Below are 11,559 nucleotides of genomic sequence, written 5' to 3'. Positions count from 1 at the left end.
TCTCTTATTGGTTCTGGGGTATCCTCTTCACCGCTACTATTTGATACCAGAAGTTTTTCAAAATGCTCCTTCCAGATCCTCAGCACGCTGTATGTATCTGTCATCAGTTTTCCTTCTTCATCTCTACAGGAGGATGTGCCTGCACCAAAGCCTTCGGTTTGGTGTTTTACTTGTTGGTAAACATTTCGGACTTCATTCTGACTCCTGTACTTCTCGATTTGCTCGCCCTCACTTTTTTCTTGTTTTTTTCTTCTTTTTATCGGAAAATACGGTTCTTCTCTCTCCTTTTTCTCCCGATAATTCTACATCACATTACGTGTTGCTACTGTCGGCAGGAATGTCCTATACGCTGCGTTTTCACATCAGTAGCATTACGACACTCCTGATGGGTTTTTTTGATGGTGGTTTTTTGTGCCCAAGTGTTGTTTTTGCTGCAGTTTGTAGGGAGTGCTTTCGTCAAGCAGTTGGGAAAGTTGAGCAGTGTAGGTGTCTGCTACCTGTTGTGTTTGTACCTTTTCGATGTCGAATTTCCGTGTTACATTGGATCGCACCTTTGCTGCTACATTAAGTCGGGTGCGTACCTTGGCTGCTACAAGGTAGTGGTCCAAACCGATATTCGCTCCTCGTATCAATCGAATGTCTAAAACATTGGACGAATGCCTTCCGTCTATCACAACATGGTCAATTTGCTTTCTCGTTGCTTGATCAGGAGAAATCCAGATGTCCTTGGCCTATATCGAGATGCTTGAATCTGGCGCTGCTAACTAACATGTTTTTTGCTGCCGCGAACTCAATCAATCTCATGCCGTTGTCTGATTTTTCTTCATGGAAGCTGAATTTTCCGACGGTGGCACCAAAAATATTTTCCCTTCCGATTTTTGCATTAAAATCTCCCGTCAGAGTTTTAATTTAATTCTAATGGTCTGAATCGATATTCGCTCCTCGTATCGATCGAAGGTCTAAAACACTGACGAATACCTTCCGTCTATCACAACATGGTTAATTTGATTTCTCGTTGCTTGATCAGGAGAAATCCAAGTGGCCTTGTGTATATCGAGATGCTTGAATCTGGTGCTGCTAACTACCATGTTTTTTGCTGCCGCGAAGTCAATCAACCTCATGCTGTTGTCTGATGTTTCTTCATGGAGGCTTAATTTTCCGACGATGGGGCCAAAGATATTTTCCCTTCCGATTTTTGCATTAAAATCTCTTAGCAGTATATTAATGTCACGGCCAGGGCAGCGGTCATATGCAGCTTCTAGGCGTTCGTAAAAAATGTTTCATCTTTGTCTTCCGTCGGAGCATGGGCGCAAATAAGACTGCATATCACCAGGGCAGCGGTTACATGCAGCTTCTAGCCGCTCGTAAAAAATGTTTTTGTTCTTGTTATACCCTACAAAACTATGTTGTCAGGGTATTATAGCTTTGTGCAGCCCCAAAAGTTTGTGACGCCGCGAAATATTGGTCCTAGACCCACCTTTATGTATACCGATCGTCATATCTCGACTAGCTGAGTCTATCTAGACATGTGTGTCCGTCCATCTGTCTGTCCATTATAACTTGTAAACACGATACAGGCCACAGTTATGGACCAATCTTCACGAAATTTTGCATGTAGGATGAGTTCTGGTCAATGAAGACCCCTATTGTTTTTGGTAAAGGTCGGTTAATATTTAGGGGATGAAATGGACCAAATACTTAATTTTTGTCGGTTTTTCTGGTCGCTCCAGAGTCCGGTGTTATGGTCAGAATATGAAATTTTACATGGAGAAGGGGATCGGGCCAAAGAACAAGCATGCCTGTTTTGATAAAGATCGGTCAATATTTAGCGGGTCAAATGGACCCTGACTTTTGCGTGAAAAATTACAAAATTTTTATTCTGGGGCGTATATACTTGCTCCTGAAGGACATATACCCGAGAAGTTGGTGGTATATACAAGAGGAGTTGTTGACCTTCAAATTGATACCAATTATATGGCTGAATGTACTCTGATGTGGGAGTTATACGAAATCAGGTTAAGGTTACTATGTGCATAGTATTACTATTACTCCATAAGAGGACAGAAATGTCGCGTTGATCGCTTTGAAATTGTACATAAAGTTCCGATTATGGTCAAGGACGACGTCTATAGTTTTCGGTAAGGTTGAGATTTCATTCATTGAGGGGTGCAATGAACCGAAAACTTTAATTTTGTCAGATTTTCTAGTCGCTCTAGGGGCAATTATTATATACAGAAAATCACATATTTTACAAGGTGAAGGGGATCTAACTTAGAGCTGCTGTTTAGATGATGATCGGTCAATATTCCGAGGGTCAAATCAACCAAAACCTAAAGTGACAATTTTTTTATTTTATGGCGTAAAAATTCACTCAAAGAAAAATCATTTTGGAAAATATTCCAGGCTTAGAAAATGGAGTTGTTTATCTGATTTCGGTAAAAATATTGCCCATATTGCCAGAATATAGAACCGCAGAAAATTTTCTTTTCGTGGTAGTTGTGTAGGGTGTGATATGGTCGGCCCCGTCCGACTATACTGCTCCGCTCACTGGTTCATCTTTGTTTTCCGTCGGAGCAGGGGCACAAATAAGAGTGATATAGAAGAACTATGCTTTTATACGGATTATAGCAATTCGCTTATCTACTGGAGTGAACCTAGAGACGAGGTCTTTTATACTCCTATTAACCATAAGTCCGCAGCCAAATTCACGTTCCGTTTCATGTCAGCATTAATACAGGGCGTAATCATCTGATTTACTTACGCCAGTCCCTTTCCATCGCATTTCCTGTAAGGCAATAATATCGGCTTTGTACTTCTTGAGTAAATCCGCCAAGGCGAAAACTGCGTCTCTGTTCTGTACATCGTGCGCACATTCCAAGTGCAGATTGGATTGCAGGGCCAACTCATATTTGAGAATTTTTCTTTTGTGAACATTTTAGCAGGGGTGACGTAGGGGATGATAGATACCAAGCAATGGCTCTGATTGGCTTTAACATGGCGAAGTCCAGGCTTATCTTGGTCCCTCTTTCATCTCAATTGTGGACACTGGCCTCCCCGCGGGAGGTCTCCTCTCGGAAAACCCTACCTACTATGAAAAAGCAACGAAAAAGAAAACCAAACTCCCCCAATGTTGACGACCCCGCAAACGTATAAAGGACCACGATCTGCGGGGGTCGTCAACATTGGGGGAGTTTGGTTATCTTTTTCGTTGCTTTTTCATAGTAGGTTGGGTTTTCCGAGAGTGGGCAACTAACCAGACGCCTCACCCAATTTTTATAGTTCTTATGGGTGAACTCGCGGCACATATTAGCTCCCTATTTCAATAGATGATTACCCCTGGTGACACCGCGGGGAGGCCAGTGTCCACAATTGAAATGAAAGAGGGACCAAGATAAGCCTGGACTTCGCCATGTTAAAGCCAATCAGAGCCGTTGCTTGGTTTCTATCATCCCCTACGTCACCCTTCCTAAAATGTCCACAATAGAAAAAATTTCAAGCAGAATATAAATGAAAATTTAGATAAAAATAAAACTTTTCGGCAGGATTTTTTGTGCTAGATTTTCACACAAATTTCCAACAAAATAAAGAAAAACTTAGTACATATCGAACAAAAAATATATATTTTGTAAGAGTTATGAGTTGTCATGGCAACAACAACAACAACAAATAAAACTGTCAGTCATTGTTGCAAGGCTGACAAGTAACTCACACACTGTGGTATACCCTGAGGTAACTATGGGCAACTTAGAACAAAAAAAGTAGGAAATGGGACTTTAGTTTTAGTTTTCTGCTTCGATAAGACTCTCTATACTCAGAAACCATCAACAACAACAACAAATAAAATAAAATAATAGTTCTCAGAATTAAAAAAGTAGTTGAAACGTACACAAAAACAGCAAGAAGAAGCAGAAGTAGTCAAAATAAAAACAATTCTGCAATTTTCGTTTTATTTGGTGAGCTGCACTTGTCAGTCAGTCAGTCAATGGAGCCAGAGCCAGTTGTCGTCAATGAAGTCATTTGTAATGGACGTACAATAGTTTTGCCCAGCCTGGAAGTAGTTAAGACCAGTAAGTGTTACTCGAACAAGTTGGGAACAAAAACACTATCCTCCTCCTCCTCCTCATCCTCTGATACCTTCTTTCCGTACCCACTCTCGGTTACGATTTGCAAGTGCTGCAAAAATTGGTTTAATTGTCAAGATGTGTTTTCCACCCCTCCCCACTTTATTCCAGTACCCACCATGTCGGCCGGCACCAATGTCGATTGGCTCCTGCACATCTATTTTGCCCGACGAGATTTTGTACGCTGCAAGAGATTAATTGAACGTGAGCTATATCGCCACTTAAATCCCGAGTATTTGTATTTTGTTAAGGTAAGCTAGGTAGCCGCATAGCACCCTTGTAGTGGTGCTGGTGGTTGGTCATGCGGATCTAGTTCCACTTCTAACTAACTACTACCAATTGTTTTTTTCCCAAAAACAGGGTTTAATTGAACGTGACGAAGGCAACAACATAGAGGCGCTGCGGAATTTACAAAAGGCATTGGATTTGAATAATAAAAACATTGAAATTTACAAGGAAATTGGAAAGACACTGTGAGTATGGGAAGAGAGGCTAAAGGGTTTGAAAAAAAATATAAATTTGAAAAAAAATTAAAAAAAAGGGTTTGCTACTTGAAAAAAATTTAAAAAAATGCAATACTTGAAAAAAATATATTTTTTAAATCCAAGCCAAGGTCTGAGTTTTTTTAATATTCACGCCCAGAACTGCTACTTGAAAAAAATTTTTGTTTGCCCCTATTTTCAGTTTCACAATGGGCCGCTATAATCAATCGCTGGCCATATTTCGCGATGCCGAAGAGTTGTCCACCCGTTTGGATCATGAAATATTTCATTTTATTGGAGAACTGCTACTGCGCTCGGCTGCCTCCCGCAATGAATTGGAAATGGCTCAGCGAGAGGAACAAGAAGCCAAAGCCTACTTCCAGAAGGCTGTACAGACGGGCAAGAAAGTGGAGAGTTTTCAGCGACTAGCGGAAATTTTGCGTAAAGAAAAGCAATATCACAAGGCCATAGAGGTGCTGGAATCGTGTCTATTGTAAGTGGAATTTTTTCAACCGAACTTCTATAAAATCGAATATAAATTTTGAAAAAAGTATTTTAAAAAAAACTCCACGCCTTCTTTGGATGATTTGAAATTTTTTTTAAATCCAAGCCATCTGTGGATGGCTGAAAAAATAGTTTTAAACCAGTGAGCCGACCAGTATAATCGGACGGGCCGACCATACGATACCCTACACAACTACCACGGAACTCTAACTTTCTGCTGATGTTTATTCTGAGTCTGGGTAATATTTCGTGATATTTGCCCACTCTTGCCCAGGGGCAACCCTTCTAATTACTTGTCCCGATTCCCAACCCACTGTGAAGGTTGTGTTGTGATGTTCGGACTATATTCGACTATAAAACACACAATACAAGTGAAAAAGCGTTAAGTTCGGCCGGGCCGAACTTTGGATATCCTCCACCATAGATATACTGACAGGTACTAAAAAATGAAAATATAGGGAACACACCAAAAAAAAGTGGACCTATACCGACATTTCTAAAAACGGATTATGTAAACCATAATACAAATTTCAGAATTTTTTAATGGATAATTATACCCGCAGTCTTATGGCTAATGAGGGTGTACACATTTTAACACGGTGAAAATGTGCCTCATCGAAATATTGGTTGTAGACTCCATGTTTCTTCGGACCAAATCCATTTCAGAAAATTAAAATTTCATCCAAACTTTGTCATTCTTATTATTTCTTCCAAACTTTGTTCAACTTCGAAGATGGGGAATATCGGTCCACTGCTTCTGGAACCTGCACACAGGGGCTAGGCCTAAATTATCGAACCTTATGTTCTAATTTTTTATCCCGCTATCCTCCACAGGTGAAATGATTACAACAGAGTCTTAGAACCAAACTCAAAACGCGGAACAAATCAGATAACTATTTAAATATAAAAAAGGTGATTATATGGGGACTACCCCAAAAAGGGGGCGAATATTAATAATTTTTGGTAGAGAGATTTGTTACCCTATACGACTACAAAATACCAAATTGCAGCAAATTCGTTTGAAAAACGCACTCAAGAACCCCAAAATACCGAAAATTGGTGGATCCCTTATATGGGAGCTATCCGAAAAAATGGACCTATATACATCATTTTTTGTGGAGAGATTTGGTACCCATTAAGAACTCAAAATACTAAATTACAGCTAATTCGAGTGGAAAAATACGATCAAAACCCCCCAAAATACTGAAAATTAGGAGGTACTGTTATATGGGGGCTACCAGAAAAATTGGACATATATTTTTGTTTAGACATTTAGTACCCAATAGGAACCCAATGTAGCAAATTTCAGCGAATTCGGTTGAAAAACGCGCTCAAGAACCCCAAAATACCGAAAATTTGGGGGTACCCTTATATGGGAGCTATGGCTAAACGTGGACCGATAAAGCCCATCTTCCAACTTGGCCTGCCTGCAGACTCTATGCAAAATTTTGGTGATCTATCACAATTCGTTTAGACGCTAGAGTGGTTACAACAGACAGACGAACATGGCTATATCGTCATAGAATTTTACGCTAATCAAGAAAAGATATACCTTATAGGTTCGGAAATAATTATTTCGATGAGTTACAAACGGAAAACAAAATTAATATATCCTACATACTATGGTGGAGGGTATACAAATTAAGTTGTCGGACCATTTCATCCCAAAATTTTAATCAGATCATTACCGATTTTGTAGGCGTTGTCCTTGACCATAACTGGTATTTCATGGAAAAGTTATTAGTGCTATATTTTCGCCCTCTAATGTGGTAATAGGTTACAAAATAATATCTGATATAAATGGACGTTGGTGTATAATTTACATAAAATCGGACGAACATATATGTGGGAGCTATATCGAAATCTCGACCGATTTTCCCGAAATTCGCCACTCATCATTCTAGACTCAATTTAGTACGCTATTTACCTCATTCTAGACCTAATTCATTACGCTGTGCCAAATTTCGTACAAATCGAAGGATATATAGGGACTTTGGTACACCATTTACCTTAAATCGGACGAACATATATATGGGAGCTATATCCAAATCTGAACCGATTTCCAGGAAATTTGACACACATCATTTTAGACGTAATTCATTACGCTGTGCCAAATTTCGTGCAAATCGAAAGTTATATAGAGACTTTGGTGCGTCATTTACATTAAATCAGACGAAAATATATATATGGGAGCTATATCCAAATATGAACCGCTTTTCACGAAACTTAGCACACATTATTTAAGGCTTAATTCAGTACGCTGTGCCAAATTTCGTGCAAATCGAAGCATATAAAGGGACTTTGGTACACCATTTACCATAAATCGGACGAAAATATATATGGGAGCTATATCCAAATCTGAACCGATTTTCAGGAAACTTGACACACATCATTCTACACCGAATTCATTACGCTGTGCCAAATTTCGTACAAATCGAAAGATATATAGGTACTTTGGTACACCATTTACCTTAAATCGGACGAACATATATATGGGAGCTATATCCAAATCTGAACCGATTTCCAGGAAATTTGACACACATCATTTTAGACGTAATTCATTACGCTGTGCCAAATTTCGTGCGAATCGAAAGTTATATAGAGACTTTGGTGCGCCATTTACCTTAAATCAGACGAAAATATATATATGGGAGCTATATCCAAATCTGAACCGATTTTCACGAAACTTAGCACACATTATTTAAGGCTTAATTCAGTACGCTGTGCCAAATTTCGTGCAAATCGAAGCATATAAAGGGACTTTGGTACACCATTTACCATAAATCGGACGAAAATATATATGGGAGCTATATCCAAATCTGAACCGATTTTCAGGAAACTTGACACACATCATTCTACACCGAATTCATTACGCTGTGCCAAATTTCGTACAAATCGAAAGATATATAGGTACTTTGGTACACCATTTACCTTAAATCGGACGAACATATATATGGGAGCTATATCCAAATCTGAACCGATTTTCACGAAACCTGACACACATCATTCTAGACCTATTTCATTACGCTGTGCCAAATTTCATGCAAATCGAAAGATATATAGGGACATTGGTACACCATTTATCTTAAATCGGACGAAAATATATATGGGAGCTATATCTAAATCTGAACCGATTTTCACGAAACTTAACACACATCATTCTAGGCCTAATTCATTACGCTGTGCCAAATTTCGTGCAAATGGAAAGATATGTAGGGGCTTTGGTGGACCATTTACATTAAATCGGACGAAAATATATATTTTTAGCTATATCCAAATCTGAACCGATTTTCTGGAAACTTGACACACATAATTCTACACCGAATTCATTACGCTGTGCCAAATTTCGTACAAATCGAAAGATATATAAGGACTTTGGTACACCATTTAACTTAAATCGAACGAAAATATATATGGGAGCTATATCTAAATCTGAACCGATTTTCCCAATTTCAATAGGGTTTGTCCTTGTGAAAATTCGTTAATTGGTGCCTGCAAAATATATTTTAAAAATTATTATTTAAAGAAAAGAACTTCACACATGTAACAACATTCTGAAATAAGTTTACACACGTGTGCTTATGTTAATGACATCCCATTACACAGGAAATTCCGTCGAATAACAACAACTTGGAATAATTTTTAAAACCTCTCCTTTGTTAATTGATTTTCCTTCCAACAGATTATCACCTGAAAACACAGATGTTTTAACGGAAATTGGAGTTCTATATTTAAAGCTGAATGAAACGCAAAAGGCATTCGACCGTTTGCTGGAAGTCATACAATTCGATAAAAATTGCCTGAGAGGACTGATGGCATTTGGTGCCATACTGCAGGTAAAAACGAAAACAAAACACTTTACCGGTTGGAAGAAAAATAATTATTTACAATATAATAACAAATATTTTTGATTTCCTTCTTCAGTCCCGCAATGACATCGATGCTGCGCTGGGGAAATACAAAGAAATTGCTGCCATTCAACCGGATATTGCCGAGCTGTGGAATAATATTGGATTATGTTTTTTCAAGAAACAAAAGTTAATTGTGGTAATTATGAATGCGAATATAGACAATTCGAAAAATTCCGAAAATCTACAAATGACAGACAGATAGCCCACAAGGAATTTCTATGAAAAAGTGTCCACCACTTGGCCATATTAATTTTTCCAAATGTTTTAATGTTTTCATGGAATAACTCACATACATATGTGTGTGTGTGGGTATTTGAATGAAAATGTTATTTGCAGGAACAATGTTTTTAATTATACTTAACGGGCAATCCATTCATCTGTCATTTGTAGAATCCGCTATATGCATCCTCATACATATACATTAACATTTTATATTAAGTATGTATGTTTTTGCTTCTAGGGAATCTCTTCATTACGAAAAGCAATATGGTTATCTCCATTGAATTACAATGCCCTCTACAACTTGAGTTTGATTTATATAACAGGTAAGTTTTATTTAGAGATTAAAAAAAAAAGAAAAAAATTGAAGGAAACTTAAGACCTTCTATATAGAAATATTTTTAAAAAATCCACGTCTTGGATAGGCCTTGAAAAAAATATTCTTTAAAAAATCCACGCCTTGTATAGGCCTTGAAAAAAATATTCTTTAAAAAATCCACGCCTTGAATAGGCTTCCCACAAATATTCTTTAAAATTCCAGGCCTCCAAAAAATATTCTCCTTAGATAGGCCTTGAAAAAAATATTCTTTAAAAAATGCCAACCTTGTATGGACTTTGAAAAAAATATTCTTTAAAAAATCCACGCCTTGGATAGGCCTTGAAAAAATATCCTTTAAAAAGTCGACGCCTTGTATAGGCCTTGAAAAAAATATTCTTTAAAAAATCCACGTCTTGGATAGGCCTTGAAAAAAATATTCTTTAAAAAATCCACGTCTTGGATAGGCCTTGAAAAAATATTCTTTAAAAAGCCACGCCTTGTATAGGCTTAGAAAAAAATATTCTTTAAAAAATCCACGCCTTGGATAGGCCTTGAAAAAAACTATTCTTTAAAAAATCCACGTATTGGATAGGCCTTGAAAAAAATGTTCTTTAAAAAATCCACGTCTTGGATAGGCCTTGAAAAAATATTCTTTTAAAAATCCACGCCTTGCATAGGCCTTGAAAAAATATTCTTTTAAAAATCCACGCCTTGCATAGGCCTTGAAAAAATATTCTTTAAAAAATCCACGCCTTGTATAGGCCTCCAAAAAATATTCTTTAAAAAATCCACGCCTTGGATAGGCCTTGAAAAAATATTCTTTAAAAAGTCCACGCCTTGTATAGGCTTTTCACAAATATTCTATAAAAATCCAGGCCTTTTATAGGCCTCCAAAAAATATTCTTTAAAATATCCACGCCTTTGGTAGACCTGGAAAAAATTGTCTTTAAATATACAAGCGTCAAATGGACCATAAAAAATTTACATAAAATCCTCTCTCCTCTTGGCCAAATTTATTCCAATTTTTATTAACCAATTTATCAAATTAAAACACCTTCACATACCCATTATATTGGTTCCACCTGGGTCTCGACAATGAACGAACCCTCGGCTTCATTTGAATAATCCATAATCATACGATAAAAACCATATTTCAAATAGCTGGGGAAATTATCCGTGTTCGTAGTACAATTTTGCAGGGTAACCCGCCTAGGAGTCAGCGGTGGTACGAATGTCCCATTAAAATACGGAGCATTTTCTGAGCAGGCGTACACACTTTCCATCAGATACTTTTTATAATAGTTGTTGATATTGTATGACAGATTGAATTTGGGCACCCGAAGTGGTGTTCGTATAAAATCTTTGCCATTCGAACTGTACATAACTGTGAATTCAATTTCAGTAGCATCGGTTAGGTTCTTTTTAATATCGATCGTACCATAGGACCTGTAGACACCGCGTGATACTAATTTCTTTCCGATATTTACCTCAATGATGTCGGGTGTTCGATTGATGACTTCTACATTTATCAATTGATATGTCCAGTTTTTCTATAAAACAAGAACAACAAAATAAATATGGTTAAATACATATGTGGGGCTCCAACTTACCATTTGGGTATCGGCATTTGATATTATTAGGATCAGAACTAAAAAGAATGCGGACTTCGGCATTGTTATACGTTATTGTTCCCGATATTCGATTGATTTGATTTTTCGAAAACAAACACCTTCCCTTATATAGAAGGGTATATCCGATTGTAGATCTAGGCGATTAGCGTGGAACTCATGTCACTCATGTTCGACAATCGTTGTATTTTCACACGCCACAACAAGTTGTCAACGATTTTTATCGTATACAGAAACAACAACAACTTGTTATACTGTACAAAAATGTTGTACAGTTATGATGGACCTCGAAAAAATATTCTTTAAAAAATCCACGCCTTGTATAGGCCTTGAAAAAAATATTCTTTAAAAAATCCACGCCTTGCATAGGCCTTG

At 37.6% G+C, this 11,559-nt stretch overlaps 1 protein-coding gene across 1 annotated transcript in view; it reads left to right on the top strand.

Annotated features, from left to right (window-relative positions):
* Positions 1-3,982: 3,982 nt before the first annotated feature.
* LOC133336399 (Bardet-Biedl syndrome 4 protein homolog) overlaps positions 3,983-11,559 on the top strand; it is a 37,621-nt gene continuing 30,044 nt past the window's right edge. Inside the window, exons 1-7 of the mRNA XM_061544695.1 lie at positions 3,983-4,067; positions 4,233-4,372; positions 4,482-4,594; positions 4,806-5,096; positions 8,790-8,943; positions 9,032-9,154; positions 9,479-9,563. Coding sequence (XP_061400679.1) covers positions 3,983-4,067; positions 4,233-4,372; positions 4,482-4,594; positions 4,806-5,096; positions 8,790-8,943; positions 9,032-9,154; positions 9,479-9,563 — 991 coding nt within the window. The remainder of the gene's footprint in view (positions 4,068-4,232; positions 4,373-4,481; positions 4,595-4,805; positions 5,097-8,789; positions 8,944-9,031; positions 9,155-9,478; positions 9,564-11,559) is intronic.

Source organism: Musca vetustissima, unplaced genomic scaffold, assembly GCF_032173495.1.
Source record: "Musca vetustissima isolate MV318-11 ecotype Yass unplaced genomic scaffold, APGP_CSIRO_Mvet_v1 utg139869, whole genome shotgun sequence".
NCBI classification, from domain to species: Eukaryota; Metazoa; Arthropoda; class Insecta; order Diptera; family Muscidae; genus Musca; species Musca vetustissima.
The sequence above is the reverse complement of the archived record's forward strand: the minus strand, read 5'-3'. Positions and strand labels throughout refer to the sequence as shown.